Source organism: Salvelinus alpinus, chromosome 39 (genome assembly GCF_045679555.1).
Source record: "Salvelinus alpinus chromosome 39, SLU_Salpinus.1, whole genome shotgun sequence".
NCBI classification, from domain to species: Eukaryota; Metazoa; Chordata; class Actinopteri; order Salmoniformes; family Salmonidae; genus Salvelinus; species Salvelinus alpinus.
In genome coordinates this window covers 5,303,737-5,325,296 of record NC_092124.1, presented here as the reverse complement: position 1 = coordinate 5,325,296, position 21,560 = coordinate 5,303,737, and the positions used below count along the sequence as shown (strand labels likewise).

At 47.1% G+C, this 21,560-nt stretch overlaps 1 protein-coding gene across 10 annotated transcripts in view; it reads right to left on the bottom strand.

Annotated features, from left to right (window-relative positions):
- The window catches only part of LOC139566870 (protocadherin Fat 1-like), a 99,937-nt gene that overhangs the window by 9,905 nt on the left and 68,472 nt on the right, over positions 1-21,560 (bottom strand). For all 10 annotated transcript variants that reach the window (XR_011673173.1, XR_011673172.1, XR_011673175.1 and 7 more), the window contains 14 exons: positions 19,747-19,980; positions 14,376-14,765; positions 11,136-11,350; positions 9,914-10,051; positions 9,231-9,374; positions 8,494-8,691; positions 5,209-5,808; positions 4,596-4,818; positions 4,235-4,369; positions 3,842-3,999; positions 2,219-2,699; positions 1,787-1,940; positions 1,085-1,195; positions 287-930 (listed from right to left, as the gene is read on the bottom strand). Coding sequence is in view for 6 of the 10 variants with exons in the window: in XM_071388194.1 (XP_071244295.1) it covers positions 287-930; positions 1,085-1,195; positions 1,787-1,940; positions 2,219-2,699; positions 3,842-3,999; positions 4,235-4,369; positions 4,596-4,818; positions 5,209-5,808; positions 8,494-8,691; positions 9,231-9,374; positions 9,914-10,051; positions 11,136-11,350; positions 14,376-14,765; positions 19,747-19,980 (3,825 nt within the window). In the remaining 4 variants the exon portion in view is untranslated. The remainder of the gene's footprint in view (positions 1-286; positions 931-1,084; positions 1,196-1,786; positions 1,941-2,218; positions 2,700-3,841; positions 4,000-4,234; positions 4,370-4,595; positions 4,819-5,208; positions 5,809-8,493; positions 8,692-9,230; positions 9,375-9,913; positions 10,052-11,135; positions 11,351-14,375; positions 14,766-19,746; positions 19,981-21,560) is intronic.

Genomic DNA, 21,560 nt, shown 5'->3' with positions numbered 1-21,560 from the left:
TAATTCATTTAGACATATTGTGACAGCCGAACTGATAGAACTGCACAGTTTTGGTTTGTAAAGCTCAAAAAGAGTGTAGTCTTGCATGTTACGATATACCGTCTTGCACTTCAAGATAATATCAAATATCACGATAGTCGATTTAATCATATATCGGCCCAACCCCATTGGACACACCATGAATGATGTGAAGGTAATTCCACCAATCAGCCTGACAAATCTATAGTAGGGAATCTACAAATATTAATCAACAATAAAGATATGGACTGAAGTAAAGGAGCTTTACCGTCATACTCGTAGTCCCAGCTGGGCTTCTGGATGGAGTCGCTGTCGGATACCGAGTTGGAGGGCGGCGGCGGAGGCAGGTTGGGCGCCACGCTGCACACGGCAACCGTCTTGCGGTGTCCGTGCATCGTGTCCGGGTTGAACGTGCTGAACTCGGGGTGCTCGGGGATGGCCGAGCCCTCAAACGAGTTGCGGTCCAAGTTGTTGCGCGAATCGCTGGGGATGCTGGGTGTGTACGAGCTGGGCCGAACAGGCACCTGCGGCGGAATGTCAGAGTAAATGTTCTTACAGAGCTTTGCGTCAAAGTAGGGCCGCTGGAGGAAGGAGTGCGGCGCTCCTAAACCTCCCGGGCTGCGATTGTCGTCGTCAGACTTGGACTTTCTTCGGCACGCCCTCTTGCGGATGACCACGAAGAGGACGACCAGGAGGAAAATGGAGGCCACAAAGACCACAATACCGATGACTTCTTCAAGGCCGATGTTCCAGGAGGTGGAGACGAACTCGTTGCGGACCTCGGAGCGGAGTTCGCATAGCCAGCCGGTGTAGCCCAGGGAGCAGTTGCAGGTGTACGAGCCGTAGGTGTTCTGGCATTGGCCGCCGTTGGAGCATGGGTTCTTCAGGCACTCGTCCACATCACTGAGGCACCTGCACCGCGACAAAGGACAGGGAGGATCAGGAGACAGGAACACATTGACAGTAAAAGAACACATTGACAGTAAAAGATAGTAGTTTGGCATATCTACTACTGGAGAAACTGTGGCCTTGAGAAGTAAGATGGCCGCCCTTTGTGCACACATACCTGTCACCCTGGAATCCCTGTTCACACTCACACACAGGACCATCCAGGCTGTCAATGCACTTCCCACTGTTTTTACAGGGGTTGTCTGTGCAGTATGGTCCCACCTGGCACCTGTAGCGAAAAGATACGTATTCAATACAGCAGCCTAGACCAAAGAGTAATGAGAAATAACCGTATTACTTCCCGGGCAGTCACTGATCCAATGCTTAATCCTAGTATCTTAGAGAATGATCTATACGTGTGCATGGGATTTCAGCTCTGCGGAAACGCTCAATGCCATTTCCCACAGTGCAACGCTTCCGTTTTTTTATCAACACGAGCTCAGGCTCGATTTTCATTTCAGGTTGAGCGAATGGAGGGCTGACAGATGTTACTCTTGATGGAGAATACGGAGCCCTGGATAGGAGCAACAACAAAAAATACGGGATGATGGATATGGGAATGCAGATAAGCTGAGATCGTTTCCGCCGCCAAATATTTATACAACACATGCCAAAACAGAATATTTATTTGAAAATGTTTGAAATTGAACATTGAAATTGGTAAGAGGGCATCATTTTTAATACCATGCTTATAACAAGTCAGCAAACGTCAGGGAAAATGGCTCGTCTGAGCTCCCAAATCTATAATTCCATTTTCCCCCTTAAACAGTCACTATGTTAATAAAAGTATCAGATCTATACGAAAGAGACAGATTCATACCGTTGTCCTGAGTACTGCCCTCTGCACTGGCAGTAGAGGTCGTCGCCGCGTGGCACGCAAGTTCCCCCGTACAGGCAGGGGTTGGAGGCACACGGGCTGATGCCAATCTCACAGTGAGTACCCATGAACGAAGCCTTGCACTTACAGAAGTAACCTGGTGAAACAGCAGAGAAGGCATAAGAGAAACGGTTGGACATTTCATTGTAATTGTGTGTTCACAGAGCCGTGGGGAAAACAGGTTTGGATTGAGGAATGAGGATTACAGCTGTATACTTTAACTTTGGGTTCAGAAACACACGTTCGGATGATAACGTAATCATCTTTAAATAACGAAATGTTGGGCATTATAAGCAGACTAGGTTGAGGAGCATAACTAAGCAGCTTGAGTAAACACGACACCGAGCGACAAAAACCACAACGGGAGCTTCGTACCTTCGTTGGCCAGTGAGGAGCAGCTGCCCCCGTTGGTACAGGGGTTGCTGGAGCAGCCCTCGGTGGCGGGCGCCAGCACGCACCCGGGAGCCACGTCCACCACGTCCTCCAGCACGGCGTGGGCACCACGCGCCTTGGTGTTGAGCGGCAGCTCTTGGCCGTTGAGCACGATGGCTTCCACGCAGCCCCGGAGCCCATTGGTGACGGGCAAACTGCGACCGTGGCGCCCGGCTGTGGAAGAGGGGTGCTGGCGCACGTGCCCGCCGAAGTAGACGCTGTTGTCCAGGTTGAGTGTGCGCAGAGTACCCGGCGCTGTGCCCGAGGCGGCGTGCACACGGTCCAGGACTAGCTTGGCGTAGTTGCCATCCACCTCAAGGGTGACCGTGTGCCAGTCGCCGTCGTTGACCTGGGTGCTGTGTACAGAGACGATTCCAGGGCCGCTGCCGCAGTCAAACTTGTACTGCAGGCGGCCATTCACAATCTGACAGAAGGAGAAAGGGAGAGAGAGAAGTTAGGCCCTGTCCAGATAGAACCGCTAGTCCCTACCCACCATAGGAACTTCTGTAGCTCTAACCAGACTGGATAAGTATCAGCAATATGGCAAAATCTTCACCTAGGCGGGGCTACCATAATTAAGCAATAGGGAACGAGGGGGTGTGATACATGGCCAATATACCACTGCTAAGGGCTGTTCTTAACTGGTTACAAATGTAATTAGAGCAGTAAAGATAAATGTTCTAGCAGGGCAGAAATTTTACGAACTGACCTGTTGGAACGGTGGCATCCTATGACGGTGCCACGCTGAAAGTCACTGAGCTCTTCAGTAAGGCCATTCTACTGACAATGTTTGTCTATGGAGATTGCATGGCTGTGTGCTCGATTTTATACACCTTATACACCAGCAACGGGTGTGACTGAAATTAAGTCGAATCCACAAATTTGAAGGGCTGTCCACATACTTTTGTATATATAATGTATCTTACCGTATGACATTGTCTTGTGATATCATGTAATCAGTAGGCTAACTCCCTTGGAGCACTAAGCAGTGTCCCAAATGGCATCCTATTTCATCGGTAGTGCACTACTTTTGACCAGAGCCCTATGGGCCCTGCTCAAAAGTAGTGCACTACGTAGTGAATAGCTGATCCTCTGGCACCCAGACAGTACCCCGGCGAGGAATGTGTGAGAAAATGCTTTCCGCTTCCCTCTCAGCATTCCCTGAAAACAGCACGGCTGTGTGTGTTGTTCTACATGCAGCCCCACCACCGCATTCCCAGAGCCCTCATAAAAGACAACTAGCACACAGCATGGTGCCCCCCCAAGGGGAGGTCCTGGCAACTAGCGATTATCAGGCCGTTGCCTATACAGGATAACATGGGCTAATACGGGGATTGGGCATTGGACTGGGAGCTGGAGCAGCAGACTCAGAATAAATAGGACAGTACCCACAGCACAGACAAGAAAGGGGTTTGTTTACTGTGATTTCATGCCCAAGCCGGGAAAAATACTACGGTGGACTTGAAAGGGTGTGGGAAGGAGATTTTTTTTTACTTATAATCTGTAGCTAGAATCTGGCGTTTTCTCACATGGACACGCGCACACCGTGTTTGACCTTTGACCCACCTCCAGGATGCTGTAGTCGGTGCCCTTGGCGTACATGACGGTGGCGTGGCTGGAGAAGGTCCTCAGCCTGAGGGACAGCTTCATCTCCTCCTTGTTCTCATTCTCCATCAGACGGTACTTGACATAGCCCGTCCCGCTGAACGTCAGGGACTGGCCGTCTGGGGGGGGGGGGGGGTGGTGGTAAAGATAAGTATGGGGGGGAGAGACCGATAACTAGACAGTGAATACAGAGACAAAACAAACAATAGGTTCATATATACTCATTTGACAGCTTCATATAATTGAGCGAGAGGGAAAGAGATAGGGAGAGAGGGGTAGTAGAGAGAGAGGGATATGGAGAGAGGGGGAGAGAGAGAGAGAGTCAGATAGGATGAGAGGTTTGTCTGCTCTTACCGGAGCACTTGCCCTTCTTGGCACCATCTGGACACACACAGCTATACTTGGCCTCCTTCTGGTCTGCCACACACTCCATGCCCTCTGGGCAGGGGTTGGCATCACACAGCTTGTTCGCCGTGGGGCATTTGCCACCTGGAACAACAACGTACACGGGTTAAGAGCATGATGAAGCCAGAATGGGGTCAGGGGGTAAGGGGTGTGGGTGTGTGGGGGCTGTGGTGGTTTAGGCGTATGTGTGTGTGATGGGGTGGGAGGGGTAAAGGTGTGTGTGTGTCTATTTATGCACATCTATGCCTATGTGTTTGTGTGTGTGTGTGTGTTTAGGCCCATGTACGTCTCGGTGTGTGTCTGTCAGTACCTTCACATTGACAGGTAGCCGTGCGCTGGTGTCGTGGCGTGACGAAGCTGAGGCGGGCCGTGCTATAGGTGGACATGGTGGTCTTGTCCAGGCTGATGACCTCGTCGCAGAAGCGCAGCGGGCAGTCCAGGCCGGCGCACAGCTTCTTGACCACGCGCACGAGGCGCACGCCCGTCATTTCCTCGATGACCGCCGCAGACGAGTTGAGCTTGCGGAAGACCACCTGGAGGAGCAATAGTGAAGACGTCAAAAAGACTGAAAGATCAACTTGGAAGTCCTTAAACGGACATATTCATTGAAATGTTCATTGAAATGCAGCGAATTTGGGGGGGGGTTGCCGGGACTCTAATTCTGGACCAGCAACCTTCAACACTTTAGCCATTACACCAAGAGATCTACTAAAGTTGATACACGTTCTTTTGATGTGTACCGCCTTACGATTGCATTTGACTATTCTTCGTGGTGAATTCTAGAGTTTTGATTCTATTTCACAACTGTAAATACTTTTCAGATCACAATTAATAGGATGATGGACAGGGGGAGGACCTGATCCTAGATCAGCACTCCTACTCTGAAACGTTTGGTGAATACGAGCCGTGGTCATGGTTCTTACTTCCTGTGGCTGGTAGGGACTCCCGGACTTCTCCAGAGCCAGTAGAACATCCAGGTCTCCTGTCCCCTGCTCGGAGGGCTGCAGACTAACCAGCTGCACCTCGCTGCGTCTCACCCCCGCTATATTCCTCAACGCCCGCTGGAACGTGCGCCAGTAGTCCCCGACGAACTCCTCGGGCGCGATGCCGGCGAAACGCACGGCGATGGAGTTGTCCAGCGCCTGGCGAGTCGCTTGGCGCACGTGCACGTTCACGTCGGCCGTCGCCGAAAAGCGCCCGTCCGTGACGGTGATGTTGAGCGGATAGTGGCCCACGTCGAGCGGGCGCCGGGCGATGACTTTGCCGTCCGCGGCGGAGACGGTGAACAGAGCGTCTTCGGCGTTATCCGGGGATGATGGAGGTGCGAGACTGTAAGTTAGCGTGTCGTAAATGTCCTGGTCGGTGGCGTGGATTTTGCCGAGCACGCCGCCGGGATATTCCTCGCCGGCGACAGAGATGTAGATGTCCAACGGGAAGACGGCGGGCGGGTAGACACTCTCGTCGATGACCCGGATGCTGATGTAGGCCGTGGAGAGGAGCTGGGGCTTACCGTTGTCAGCCACCTAGAGGGAGAAAAGGGAGAGGAGAGAGGGATAAGTCACACGTTGTGTCTGTTGAGTGAGTGAGTGAGTGAGTGAGTGAGTGAGTCAGTCAGTGAGTGAGTGAAAGAGAGAGAAAAATTGTGCGGTGACCCAACTAAAGCTTTCATATTGAGAGAGAAATTGTGCGGTGACCCAACTAAAGCTTTCATATTGATTATGAAAAACTCATACTCGGACTTAGGCCTAGTTAAAAATGTCTCCAAAACTTCGACACAATTCACTTATTTTACTGCTTTCATTCATCAAGTTAACAAAAGTACTATTTCTAACAATGTACGAGGCCAAATAACTGCCACTATTTCGGCAATAATGTTAATGTTGACCCAACTATCACTCTGTAATCACCCCTACACGGGTAATAACGGGTAATAACATAACTATGCTAGACCTATGATTGACTATCACTTCTTCAGTTGCATGTTAGTTTGCTTGTTTATTACACTCTATTACAGCCAATCACAGGCTTATCTTCCAAGAGTGCTTAAACGGCTAACCAAATAACATACAGGGTACAGCAAAAACCCAAGACACATGTTGAATGTACTCCATCTTTGCCATTGATTTTGCTGTATGGCTGTATGCAGCTCCACTTTCCCACAGTAGAGGGAGCTTATGCTCTTCCATTCTCCTAATGCTGAACCGTCCCCGTTCATCAATACTCAAGTCAAAATGTACTACCTGCAGAAAGACGGGCCTACGTGCTCAGACAAATAAACATCCACCTGCATTTGGAAGGCATTCACACAGCCAGAGATGCTACAGCAACCCGGAGAGTTCAGGAGGATTACCAAACGTTAAAGAGAGAAATACACCGTGTAGAACAGATAGAATTGTCGGTCAGACAAAGAAACGTCTCGGCTCGGCTCAATATATTTCTATCTGCAACATTCAGAACGTTAGTCTGAGTCGAGAAATCGCACTTCTTTCTCATCCGCCTACTCCTTTTCTCCTCGGAGAGCGAGGACAGTAGTTCACCGACTGGCAACACGCGAGCTGGCTGCGGCGCTCTCCACTATGCCTCTCATGTGAGACATTCTGCCTTGCACTCTGATTCACTCGGTGTGAGAGAGGGCAGCAGGATTTTTTTTAATACATGGTGATTATTTAGATTTGACGCTATAGATCTTGTTATCATTTTGATGTTTCTAAGAGAGGTTTATCACAGTGGGCAGCTGCAAAGCAGGCTATTTTCCACAGAAAGAGAGAGAAGGGAGAGAAAGAGAGGTAAGCATAGGTATAAGTATGATGGGGGAGTAGAGGGGGTGGAGACAGAGAGAGAGAAATACAGAGAGTGATACAGAGAGAGAGAGTTACAAAGAGAAAGAGAGAGACAGAGACACAGAAAGAGAAACACAGAAAGAGAAAGAGAGATACAGAGAGAGATACACAGAGAGCGATACAGAGAGAGAGATACAGAGATAAAGAGAGAGAGATACAGAATGAGTGAGAGAGATACAGAGAGAGAGATAGAGATACAGAGAGAAAGAGAGGGAGATACAGAAAGAGAGATACAGAGAGAAAGAGAGAGAGATACAGAAAGAGAGATACAGAGAGAAAGAGAGAGATACAGACAGAAAGAGAGATAGAGAAAGATAGAGGGATACAGAAAGAGAGAGATACAGAGAGAGAGAGATACAGAAAAAGAGAGATACAGAAAGAGAGAGAGATACAGAAAGAGAGAGATACAGAGAGAAAGAGATACAGAAAGAGAGAGATATAGAAAGAGAGAGATATAGAGAGAGATACAGAAAGAGAGAGATACAGAAAAAGAGAGAGAGAGATAAAGAGAGAGAGATACAGAGAGAGATACAGAAATAGAGAGATATAGAGAGAGAGAGATACAGAAAAAGAGAGAGATACAGAAAGAGAGAGATACAGAGAGAGAGATACAGAAAGAGAGAGAGAGGGAAAGAGAGAGATACAGAGAGAAAGAGAGAGAGATACAGAAAGAGTAAGATAAAGAGAGAGATACAGAAAGAGAGATATACAGAGAGAGATACAGAAAGAGAGAAAGAGAGAGATACAGAGAGAAAGAGAGAGAGAGATACAGAAAAAGAGAGAGATAAAGAGAGAGATACAGAGAGAGAGAGATACAGAGAGAGATACAGAAAGATATACAGAGAAAGAGAGAGATATAGAAAGATATACAGAGAAAGAGAGAGATAGAGAGAAAGAGAGATATATAGAGATACAGAGAGAAACAGAGAGATACAGAGAGAAAGAGAGAGAGATACAGAAAGAGAGAGAGAGATACTGAAAGAGAGAGATACAGAAAGAGAGAGATACAGAGAGAAAGAGAGAGAGAGAGATACAGAAAGAGAGAGAGATACAGAGAGAAAGAGAGAGATACAGAAAGAGAGATACAGAGAGAGAGAAAGAGAGAGGGGGAAAGAGAGAGATATACAGAAAGAGAGAGATATACAGCAAGAGAGAGAAAGAGAGATACAGAAAGAGAGATACAGAAAGAGAGAGAGAAAGAGAGATACAGAGAGAGATACAAAGAGAGAGAGAGATACAGAGAGAGATACAGAGAGAAAGAGAGATACAGAAAGAAAGAGAGAGAGAGGGAAAGAAAAAGAAAGTGAAGGAAACACAGTAATAGAAGGAGAGAGTGACCAACCAACACTCCATACGCTCCTATAGTACCTGGACATTCAGTAGGTAGTTCTCCTTGGTCTTCCTCTTCAGCTCTTCCACCACCAGCAGCGCCCCCTGTTGGTTCACCTCGAACACACCCCCCTCATTGCCGTCGATGATGGCGAAGGCGAACGGTGGCCCATTGTGCGTGGCGTCCCGGTCGGTCACGATGAGCTGGACAACGCTGGTCCCCATTGGACGATTCTCCTGCGGGGAAAGGAAGTGGTTTTAGACTTAGTATTTAGGGATACTGTGGGCAGTAACGACTGCTGTGTGAGAGAGCAGGACGGAGGATTTGATGTGGGAATCAATCTTGTGTATCAATCTTTCTCTTCCTCAAAGGCTAAGTCATTTTTTTCAGTGTGCGTATATGTGTGTGTTTGTGCACAGATACCAAATCCCTATATCAGATTTCAGAGTTTCTCCGAAATGACGTTTCTGGTTTTCACTGTCGGCTCCTCAAAAGTAAAGACAGAGACACCTGACGGTGCATCCACTATCCTTACTTGCCCAATCTCTCCCTCCCTTCCTGATACAATCTTTTTTTTTACTATCATCTTTCGAATCCTTACACCTTCAGTCGTCTCACCACTTCCACCCCTCATCCCTCCCTTCTTCTCTATCCTCTCCTCCTCCTCCCCGTTGGCCTCTCTCTACCAGCACCTTTCCCTCTTGACCACCTTCACCTTCACCGCCCCTCCTCCCTCCCACTCTCTCCTCCCATCCATCCCTCCCTCCCTCCTCACCTGGATGATGAGGCTGTAGTTGGCAGGGGAGAAGAGGGGCGGGTGGTCGTTGACGTCAGACACGTCGACGTTGACCGTGGCGCTGCTGGAGCGGGCCGGAACGCCGTTGTCCGACGCCACCACCGTCAGGGTGTACCCCGAAGTCTGACGGGGGGGGAGGGAGGGAAGAGGGGTGGCGAGAGAGAAACGGAGGGGGAAAGAGAGGAGGGAGAGAGGAAGAGAGAGAATTAATACCTCTATCACGCTCTGTACTGCTTTTGTAAGCGATTATGCAAAGCTGACTGGTAAACTGGCTCTGCTTTTCAGTTCGATTGCAGTCTACAGTGCAATTAAGGTGCCACTGAAGACAGAATTAGATGTCCACACACACACACACAAATGCATATATTTACACACACACACACACATAAATTAATATATGAAGTAGCATAAATACATTGACACACACACACACATAAATGAATATATGAAGTAGCATAAATACATTGACACACACACACACACACACACACACACACACACACACACACACACACACACACACACACACACACACACACACACACACACACACACACACACACACACACACACACACGAACTTCAAAGACATTTCACAGATATGCATTTGAATGTATTTACATCAATGCCAATCCATTACAGAGATGAATGTTTCACCATACCGTCTCTCTGTCTAGCTGGCGTGCCACTTTGACCTCTCCCCTGATTGGGTCAATGGTGAAGGGACTGCCCTGGTTCCCCTCCACGATGGAGTAACGCACGTGGTTATAGGCTGGCCCGTCTGCATCCTCCGCCATCACCTACGACCCGGGAGAACAGGAGAGAGGAAGAGTCACGACCAGCCGCCGAGGACGACACACACACACAGATGTAGACTTACACACGCACCTGCTCTGACACGAGACCGTGGGACACAGATGTTCACACACACACACACACACCTGGCCGGTATTGAAACGGATCCTCGGGGAAATCAGGGGACAGACAGGATTCACACGTGTGTGACACGGGCAAGCATAAAAATCCTGTTTAACGACGAATCATTTATATTCGGGTTGATTAGACACAGTTGACAAATGGACACAGGGGAAGAAAGAGGGAGAGGAGGGGTGAGGGGCCAAGGGAAGAGGTGTTAGAAAATGTATAGAAAAAGGGGGAAGGGGAGAGAGAGAGAAGGAGAGGGGGACAGTGAGAAAGGGACGGCTCAGTGAGTCACCTGTCTTTAATTCATTCGTGTGTGTGTGTGTCTGTTACAGTAGGCTGAGCATGAAGAGCGGAGGGAGGTCCTCGTTTAACTCTGCACCACCAGAAGGTGATCTAACACAGCAACTGATACGTGACGGACAGACAGAGAGCGAGCGAGAGAGAGAGATACAGAGAGAGAGAGATACAGAGAGAGAGAGAGAGAAAGATACAGAGAGAGAGAGAGAGAGAGAGAGAGAGATACAGAGATACAGAGATACACAGAGAGAGAGAAAGATACAGAGAGAGAGAGATACAGAGAGAGATACAGAGAGAGAGAGAGATAGAGAGAGAGAGAGAGAGAGAGAGAGAGAGAGAGAGAGAGATACAGAGAGAGAGCGAGAGAGTACTGACTGAAATACTTGTTAAGAGAGGGGTGAAATAATGGGATGAGGTGTGCGGTGATTGAAAAGGTATTTTATGAGCGGGAGGGAAACGGAAGAAAAATGACAAACGGGACATAAGCGCACTGCCTATACAATGGTAGGGGAATCACCGCAATACAAAAACATTTTGTCGGTTCGAACACAACGCAAACAAACTCTAATATATTCTTTTAGCGATTTTCTATGCTTTTCTTTCTAGTTGCGAAGGGAAACACCAGACCAAATGATCAGAACGGTCACTCATCGGTCAACTCACCGTCACCACTGTCTTGCCGGGCTCGGCGTCCTCGGCCACCACGGCGGCGTAGGTGGTCTGGCTGAAGGCGGGGCTGTTGTCGTTGACGTCCGTCAGGTTGATGTTGACCGTGGCCATGTCGCTGAGCGGCGGCGTGCCCCCGTCCGTGGCCTCCACCGTCAGGTAGTACTCGTGGGACGCCTCGAAGTCCAGCGGCTCGATGACGAAGACGTCACCTGGAGGGGAGACGAAAGAGGGAGAGGGAGGATAGGACGGTTGGATTAGAAGAAGGTTCCACCACTGTCCCAATGTACACAGCAGAATTGTCATCTGCTACGTCCCCTTTGAAACGCAGGTTGACGTTTACTGAGTGATCTCCCCTTAGATAGGCCAGCTGCAAAGTTGAAATTGGCTATTTTGTAAAGATTCATGAAAACAAAACATTTGTTTTTTGGTCTTAATTTAAGGTCAGGCATTAGGGTTAGCAGTGTGGTTAAGGTTAGGGTTCAAAACAGCTAGTGACCACTCTGCAGGGCTGCCTCCAGAACAAGACTTATTACGAAAAAAAGCTAAACCTGCCGTACATACACACAAAGATAGTAGTCATAATATGGTGCCCCTGGCGACTGGGGAGACATATAAAGGAAGAGGAGAGGTGGAGACAAGAGGGGCAGAGAGAGAGAGAGATACAGAGAGAGATACAGATACAGAGAGAGATACAGATACAGAGAGAGAGAGATACAGAGAGAGAGATACAGATAGAGATACAGATACAGAGAGAGAGAGATACAGATACAGAATACAGAGAGAGAGATACAGATACAGAGAGAGATACAGATACAGAGAGAGAGATACAGAGAGAGAGATACAGATACAGATACAGATACAGAGAGAGAGAGATACAGATACAGAGAGAGAGAGATACAGATACAGATACACAGATACAGATAGAGAGATACAGATACAGAGAGATACAGAGAGAGAGAGAGAGATACAGATACAGATACAGAGAGAGAGATACATAATAATGTATTGTTGTTCTGATTAATATTGTTGTTGTAGCTGTTATTAATGGTAACCCCATGTCCACTACTACTATTATTATTGCTGTTAGTCCCACCATTTATTTATATATAAATATATATATATTTTGTGTATATATATTTTATTTAAATTTTTCGATATGTATACTTTGACAATGTAAGTAATAATAACTTGCCATGTCAATAAAGTCAATTGAATTGAATTGAATTGAATTGATACAGATACAGAGAGAGAGAGAGAGAGAGATACAGAGAGAGAAAGATACAGATACACAGATACAGAGAGAGAGATACAGATACAGAGAGATACAGAGAGAGAGAGATACAGAGAGAGAGATACAGATACAGAGACAGAGAGATACAGAGAGAGAGAGATACAGAGAGAGAGATACAGATACACAGAAACAGAGAGAGATACAGATACAGATACACAGATACAGAGAGAGAGAGAGATACAGAGAGAGAGAGATATACAGATACACAGATACAGAGAGAGAGATACAGATACAGAGAGAGAGAGATACAGAGAGAGAGAGATACAGAGAGAGATACAGATACAGATACACAGATACAGATAGAGAGATACAGATACAGAGAGAGATACAGATACAGAGAGAGAGATACAGATAGAGAGATACAGATACAGATACAGAGAGATAGAGATACAGATACAGAGAGAGATACAGATACAGAGAGAGAGATACAGATAGAGAGATACAGATACAGATACAGAGAGAGAGATACAGATAGAGAGATACAGATACAGATACAGAGAGAGAGAGATACAGATACAGAGAGAGATACAGATACAGAGAGAGAGATACAGATAGAGAGATACAGATACAGATACAGAGAGAGAGAGATACAGATACAGAGAGAGATACAGATACAGAGAGAGAGATACAGATAGAGAGATACAGATACAGATACACAGATAGAGAGATACAGAGAGAGATACAGAGACAGATACAGCGAGAGATACAGATACAGAGAGAGAGATACAGATATAGATACAGAGAGAGAGATACAGATACAGAGAGAGAGAGATACAGATACAGAGAGAGATACAGATACAGAGAGAGAGAGAGAGAGAGAGAGATACAGATACAGAGAGATACAGATACAGAGAGAGAGAGAGAGAGAGAGAGAGAGAGAGAGAGAGAGAGAGATACAGAGATACAGAGAGAGAGAGATACAGATACAGAGAGAGAGAGATACAGAGAGAGAGATACAGATACAGAGAGAGAGATACAGAGAGAGAGATACAGATACAGAGAGATACAGAGAGAGAGAGAGAGATACAGATACAGAGAGAGAGATACAGATACAGAGAGAGAGATACAGATACAGAGAGATACAGAGAGAGATACAGATACAGAGAGAGATACAGATACAGAGAGAGAGAGAGAGATATACAGATACAGAGAGAGATACAGCGAGAGAGAGATACAGAGAGAGAGATACAGAGAGAGAGATACAGAGAGAGAGATACAGAGAGAGAGATACAGATACAGAGAGAGAGATACAGATACAGAGAGAGATACAGATACAGAGAGAGAGAGATACAGATACAGAGAGAGAGATACAGATACACAGATACAGAGACAGATACAGATACAGAGAGAGAGATACAGATACACAGATACAGAGACAGATACAGATAGAGCGATACAGATACAGAGAGAGAGAGAGATACAGATAGAGAGATACAGATACAGAGAGAGAGAGAGATACAGATACAGATACACAGATACAGATAGAGAGATACAGATACAGATACAGAGAGAGAGAGATACAGATATAGATACAGAGAGAGATACAGAGAGAGAGATACAGATACAGAGAGAGAGATACAGATACAGAGAGAGAGATACAGAGAGAGATACAGAGAGATACAGAGAGAGAGAGATACAGAGAGATACAGAGAGAGATACAGAGAGATACAGAGAGATACAGAGATACAGAGATACAGAGATACAGAGAGAGAGAGATACAGAGATACAGAGAGAGAGAGAGAGAGAGAGACAGAGAGATACAGAGAGAGAGAGAGAGAGAGATACAGAGAGAGAGAGATACAGAGATACAGAGAGAGAGAGAGAGAGAGAGAGAGATACAGAGGGAGAGAGAGAGATACAGATATATATAGAGAGAGAGAGAGACAGAGAGAGAGAGAGAGAGATATACAGATATAGAGAGAGAGAGAGACAGAGAGACATACCAGTCCGAGGGTCGACACTGAACATGCCGTGCTCGTTCCCGCTCACGATGGCGTAGGCGATCTCCCCGTTGGCCTCGATGTCCCGACTAGCAGCGTGCACCCGCAGCAACTGCGTGCCCACCGCCACGTCCTCCGAAACGCCCGCCACATACTCGCGGTGCTCGAACACGGGCGGGTTGTCGTTGATGTCCAGCACGGAGACAGTGACGCGGGAGAGGGACGAGAGGCGGCGCGGGGAGCCTCGGTCGGAGGCGCGCGCTTTGAGCTCGTACACGGCTCGCGCCTCGCGGTCCAGGGGCTTTCGTAACGCGACGACGCCGGTACGCTCGTCCACGGAGAAGTGGCCATCGGCAGAGTCGGCGAGGGAGTAGAGGATGTCGCCGTTCAAGCCTGGGAGGAGACAGAGAGAGATAGAGATCGTGTTAGAAACACATAGACTCAAATAAAACTAATGTGAAGAATCTGATATAAGAACATTCGACTAACATTATTTTGAGTGACAGTTCATTATCATTTTGCCTTTGTTGGAAAGCAAAACCATGAACAATCCAAACGGAAAAACGATATAAAGCTGCATGTGCTTCCTCAGCAATACAGTCACACACTCCTGGGTAACAATACTTTGTCGTATCAGCCTGTCAACACAATATACCCTTTTCACCGACCTAAAACATTCCAAATGCAAGTCACACCGCCCTCGTAACAACACCTTGCCGCTTCCCGACAGGGCGGTCCAAAAACGAGACGGAGACGGATGTGGACAATAACCATAATGCCTTTTTGCAGGTGGCCCACATCTCTCTCTCTCACACACGCACATCCCCCTCCTCTGCGCATCTCATTACGACTAAAGAGACTCTGGCCGTGTCCCAACTGGCACTCTATTCGATAGTGCACTACTCTTGACCAAACGGGCCCTGGTCAAAAGTAGTGCACTACAATGGGAACAGGGTGCCATTTGGGATGCAGTTGCTGTCTGCGGGAGCCTGGTTTATTGCCACCTGTTGGTTCCAGTCACCGTCGCTTTTATCAGACCAAATTACTCGGCCGACGGAAATTGCTCGATGACGTCTAAGTGGATCGCGCCAAATCGTTAGGCAATCTCGACTCCCGCCACCAGACGATTGTACTTCATATCCCGTCTCCTGGAGGTTTCCTCCAAGACTGTGGGTCTGATTCAACCAGACCCGTTTTTGTCATGTTTATGCAGTACCTTATAAAACGATGTTCCTGCTTTTATCTTGCATCCCTATCTGGTATCCTTAACCGCAGGCAAACAAAATGTCTACATGCTAACTGACTATCTCCAAATTCTGCACCGTGGGTTTGATTAAACTGTCGACAGCGGTAACAAAGACGTTCCTCCTCAGCCCAAAGTGGCAAGAAAGCTCGTTTGCGTCTAGTATGAGTCACATGAATGCTGTTTACCCAATAGAACGAGGGACAGCACAGACAAGGAATAGAAAGAAAAGAAACCACTTCAGAAGATAACAACTGGGGAGAGATAAGAAGAGCAGGGGATAGAGAACAAAAGAGATAGGGGGATAGAGAGAAAATAGATGGGAAGAGATAGGGGGATAGAGAGGAAAGATGGGAAGATATAGGGGGATAGAGATGATAGAGATAGGGTGATAGAGATAGGGGGGTAGAGAGGATAGAGATGGGGTGATAGAGAGGAAAGAGATAGGGGATAGAGAGTAAAGAGATGGGAAGAGATAGGGGATAGAGAGGATAGAGATGGGGGGTAGAGAGGATAGAGATAGGAAGAGATGAGAGGATAGATATGGGAAGAGATGAGGGGATAGAGAGGATGGAGATGTGAAGAGATGGGGGATAGAGAGGATAGAGATGGGAAGAGATGAAGAGAGAGAGAGAATATGAAGAGAGAAAATGAAGAGAGAGAGAAAATGAAGAGAGAAAATGAAGAGAGAGAGAAAATGAAGAGAGAAAATGAGAGAGAATGAAGAGAGAGAGAATATGAAGAGAGAAAATGAAGAGAGAGAGAGAATATGAAGAGAGAAAATGAAGAGAGAGAGAGAGAAAATGAAGAGAGAGTGAGAGAGAATATGAAGAGAGAAAATGGAGAGAGAAAATGGAGAGAAAATGAGAGAGAACATGAAGAGAGAAAATGGAGAGAGAAAATGAAGAGAGAGAAAATGAAGAGAGAATGAGAGAGAACATGAAGAGAGAAAATGAAGAGAGAGAGAGAGAGAAAATGAAGAGAGAAAATGGAGAGAAAATGAAGAGAGAGAGAATATGAAGAGAGAAAATGAAGAGAGAATGAGAGAGAACATGAAGAGAGAAAACGGAGAGAGAAAATGAAGAGAGAAGAAACAGAGAAAGGAATGTGTCAGCATAACTTCTCCCTTAAACGCCAATAAAGGTCACCAACCAGCTTCATGGTTTGTCAGCTTCTTTCCCCCAGACCGATAAGAAACCACTTTGAGAAACGCCGCCATGGCAGTGGGCACACAGCGGGGACAATGACGCGAGTAAGTACGAAAGTGCCCAATATCTTCAACGCAAATGAGCCGGTCTAGATAGCACAACTGGTGCAGGGAACTGGCAGTGCTCGAAATGTGTCAACATTTGGAGCAAAGAGATACTCGGAGTCTCAACTGTTGATGATATCCCGCCCGAATAGTGAATGAATCCTCTATCTGACAACGGAGGTCTGACACGCATGCAGGTGCACACGCACACGCACACGCTCAGTCCAATGGCCGCCGGCTGAGTGAGCGAGGACTGTGTGACCTGGACTGTGGCAAAATGTGGTATTTTGTCGTCAGAGTTGTCATTGACTTTGTTATTTCCCCGTGTGTGGGACTCTTTCAGTTCTCCCGGCAATACGGGCATCAGCCAACACATTTTACAAGGCTGGCGATAAAGATACAAACTAGAACTCTACAGATCTGTGTATGTGATACCAACACGTGTGAAAGGAATGCAAATGTCTCTCGTTCAAAGGGCTTTCTTGGCTCGGGAAACATGTGTTGACATTGCCAATGTAAGTGAAATACATCATAAACAAAAGTGAAACAAACAATATTTATAAACAATAACAGTAAACGTTACACTCGCAAAAGTTCCAAAAGAATAAAGACCTTTGTCTTTCTATACCGAGTTGCAACGATGTGCAAATAGTTAAAGTGCAAAAGGGAAGAAATAAATAAACATAAATATGGGTTGTATTTACAATGGTGTTTGTTCTTCACTGGTTGCCCTTTTCTTGAGGCAACAGGTCACACATCTTGCTGCTGTGATGGCACACTGTGGTATTTCACCCAGTAGATATGGGAGCTTATCAAAATTGGATTTGCTGTAGATCTGTGTAATCTGAGGGAAATATGTGTCTCTTATATGGTCATACATTTGGCAGGAGGTTAGGAAGTGCAGCTCAGTTTCCACCTCATTTTGTGGGCAGTGTTGCACATAGCCTGTATTCTCTTGAGAGCCAGGTCTGCTTACTGTGGCCTCTCAAAATAGCAAGGCTATGCTCACTGAGTCTGTGCATTGTCAAAACTTTCCTTAAGTTTGGGTCAGTCACAGTGGTCAGGTATTCTGCCACTGTGTACTATCTGTTTAGGGCCAAATAGCATTCTAGTTTGCTCTGTACTTTTGTTAATTCTTTCCAACGTGTCAAGTAATTATCTTTTTGTTTTCTCATGATTTGGTTGGGTCTAATTGTGTTGCTGTCCTGGGGCTCTGTGGGGTATGTTTGTGAACAGAGCCCCAGGACCAGCTTGCTTAGGGGGACTCTTCTCCAGGTTCATCTCTCTGTTGGTGATGGCTTTGTTATGGAAGGTTTGGGAATCGCTTCCTTTTAGGTGGTTGTAGAATTTAACGGTTATTTTCTGGATGTTGATCATTAGCGGGTATCGGCCTAATTCTGCTCTGCATGCATTATTTGGCATTTTACGTTGTACACAGAGGATATTTCTGCAGAATTCTGCATGCAGTCTCAATTTGGTCTCCCTCCCTCTCTCTCTCCCTCCCTCCCCCTCCCTCCCTCCGTCCAGCTCCAAATGATCCGAAATGCACCTCCAGCTAAAACTGGGTGAGGGAGGGTGAGAACCTAATTCCTCCACTCCTCCTTCCAGATATCCTTTATTATGCTTCCAGATAGCCTTTATGTTATAGCACGGAGGTACGGCGGACTTTAGGAATTCCGTGCTCGTCTGCCAACCCTGGGTGGAAGAGCTGTCGAAAAAGCAGGCCCCCGTTTTGACATTCAGAGCGAATGAGCGACCCAGTTCTTACATCCCATTCGATCTGTCCAAACTGTCAGTTTACCTGAAGGACTGAGAGAGAGGGAGGAAGGACGGGGGTGAGAAAGGGAGAGAGAGAGCATCTCTTCGTCCATACCTAGGCTTTTGAAGGGAACAAGCTGACACGCTCCCCTAGTCTAGAACACCTTGCCCTGTCAGAGGAGTCATTACCAAATGCCAGTAAGAGAACCAGAACCTATCGAGTCAAATTGGTAGTGCCGCTAAAAGTGCCAATCGTGTCCCATTTCAGGGGAGTTCGCTAGTATCAGAGCTCTCGAGTTGAAATACGGCCGCCACACTAACGCTTTCAACTGTCCTCCATTTGAGGGAGTTGTGGGGGGCAAATCAGTCGTTTTCATCTCAAAGCGGCTGCTCCCGCTCAGGTGGGTTTCCTGAACGGTGATGTACACATACGCCATGTAGCAGACTGTTTCATCCAAACCCACTAACAGTAGTGCACGCGGACATTTTCGTATGGGTGTCCCCAGCGGGAAGTGAACACGTGATCCTGAAGCTGTAAGCGCCCTTCTCTACCAACAGAGGGCCACAAACACAAAAGTCATAGAAGACTATGAAGAGAACGTGTGGGTTGTGACTTACCCACCGGCAAATGGCAAATATAATTTTTTTTTGAATCGAGTGCTCGAGGAGAACAGAATTTCATTCATCTATCCCTATCATCGTTTTACGCCATAAGAGTCTGGTGTAAAACGGAGTGGGGATTACTGTGATCCTGTGGAGTCAGCATTGCAGGGGAAAAGCAAAGCAGCTATACTTCTCAAACAACTATGTCTGTATTTCTCAGCAGAAAGATGAATTTAATAATTCATAATAATTCAGTGACTCGCCTGTTCACAAATAAAGATGACGCGGTTCAAATTCGACTAAGTTTACTGGCGGATAACGTCGAGCTCCGCGGTGGCTACCGGACGTGGGCAGAGTCAACAGAAAGACGCAACGTATTGCGCATTGTGCACAACGCCGAGAGCACCGGGTGTACAGCACTAGACCAGAGAGCTCAGCATTGCCTGGTGGAAGACTGGTCAGATAAGAACAATAAACAAAACATATCAACTCATTTGTAAATAAACAAACAAACGTACCGGCGTCGAGGTCGGTGGCGAGCAGCCGCGCCACGAAGGTGCCGACTTCCGTGTTCTCGAAGACGGTGATGGCGTAAGGGCCGGAGGTGAACTGTGGCGCGTTGTCGTTCACGTCCTCCACGGTCAGGTGCACGGCTGCCTCGCAGTAGCGCCCGCCGCCATCTAGCGCCCGCACCGCCAGGCGGTACTCCTCCTTCTCCTCGCGGTCCAGGGGCTGCTGGGTCTTCAGTTCACCTGGGAAATGGAAGACGGAAAAAGGCACATGTCAATCAACGGGGCAGGCAATCACACACACACACACACACACACGTCAATCACACACACTCGTTAAAAGCGCTGACACACACACTAACATGTCAATCAGACGCACTCGTTAAAAGCGACGACACACACAAACACGCAGCCAAACACACGCAAACACACACAGGCGTGTTAAAAGTTCACGCTACGGCGCTTGCGGGTTGCACTCTTTCAAAATCTATTGTTCGACAAGGACAGATAGTGTTAGAACAGCATCATCTACCTACCCCAGGCCCCATTCCAAGAAAGCATCAAAATAAAACGCAAGTCAGGCTAAATGGTGTCTGAGCCGTTTAGTTCGGTGTAGCGTGCCCCTCGACCAATTTAATGCGGCCCACCGGCTGGTTTGAGTAAAAAGAATAACTGAAACCAAATCGATACCGTGTACAAATGATAACGGATCTACATTTCTAACAGTCGCCGAAACAAAGGTTAAGGTTGGGGGAAGCTGATCTGTAACTAGGGGGAAACTTCACTTCAACACTTAGTTCCCGAAAACCTTACAACCTCGTCGTGCACATCTCCACACACACACCTCTATTTTTAAGTTGGCATTAGCCGCTTCGGTGCGCTCAGAAGTAACACTTCTCACAGATCACTGAGTCAGACAATGTGTGCCTGCAGTCGTGCGTGTTCCGAGACCTCATATCCTCTTGTATGCCACAAACCCCTTCCCCTGATCCAAGCATCCAACCCACATCCAAACAACTCATGGTTTTCAGAAGAGGATGGAGAGAAATAAATAAATAATTGACAGAGAGGAAGGGGGGGGGGGGGGAACGCAGGAGGACAGGAGTAGTTGGCAACTAACAGCAGCTAGGAAGTGTCCTGGGATATGGTGCATGCCAACATTACCGGGGCCTCGCTGGACACACACGTGCGCCCACACAAGCACACAAACTGCCGTTACTAACGAAGCCGCTTAGTGTTCCTCTCATGCAATAATCAAACCCAATTGTATTGGTCACATACACACATTTAGCAGATGTTATTGCGGGTGTGGCGAAATGCTTGTAAATCCTCCTTCTCGGCACGGAAAAAAGGACCCCCTCTCGATACTCTGACTAAATCCTTCTCCTTCAATTTGGGCCAAAACCAAATTGAAATGGCCGGATTCTTCGCTCTTCTTCTCTCCCTCCCCGCTCGTCTCTGGCTCATACGTCTCTGGCTCATATCTAAAGTACGTCTGAATTTGAACCAGAATAAAAGGGTCTGTTGTTGTTCTGTAAAAGTATGTCTCTAGCCTACTCTACACTGCTGCTGTCTCATTTCTTCACAACCCTCTCTCTCTCCCTTCAGAAGTAAACCAATGTGCCATTTCTTTTTTTAGTGTGTGGGGGTTAACAGGAGCTAACTGGTATTGTGTTTTCTAAGGCCTGGCTCGTGTCATTCCATTTTGTCTCCGCTTTCTGCAGAGGAGACTCGAAACCTTCAGGCGAGAACAATGTCGCTTGCATGTTAGATGAAACTCGGGTTCGTAGCGCCATTGCTCGCTAATCCTCCGGGGAAATGTT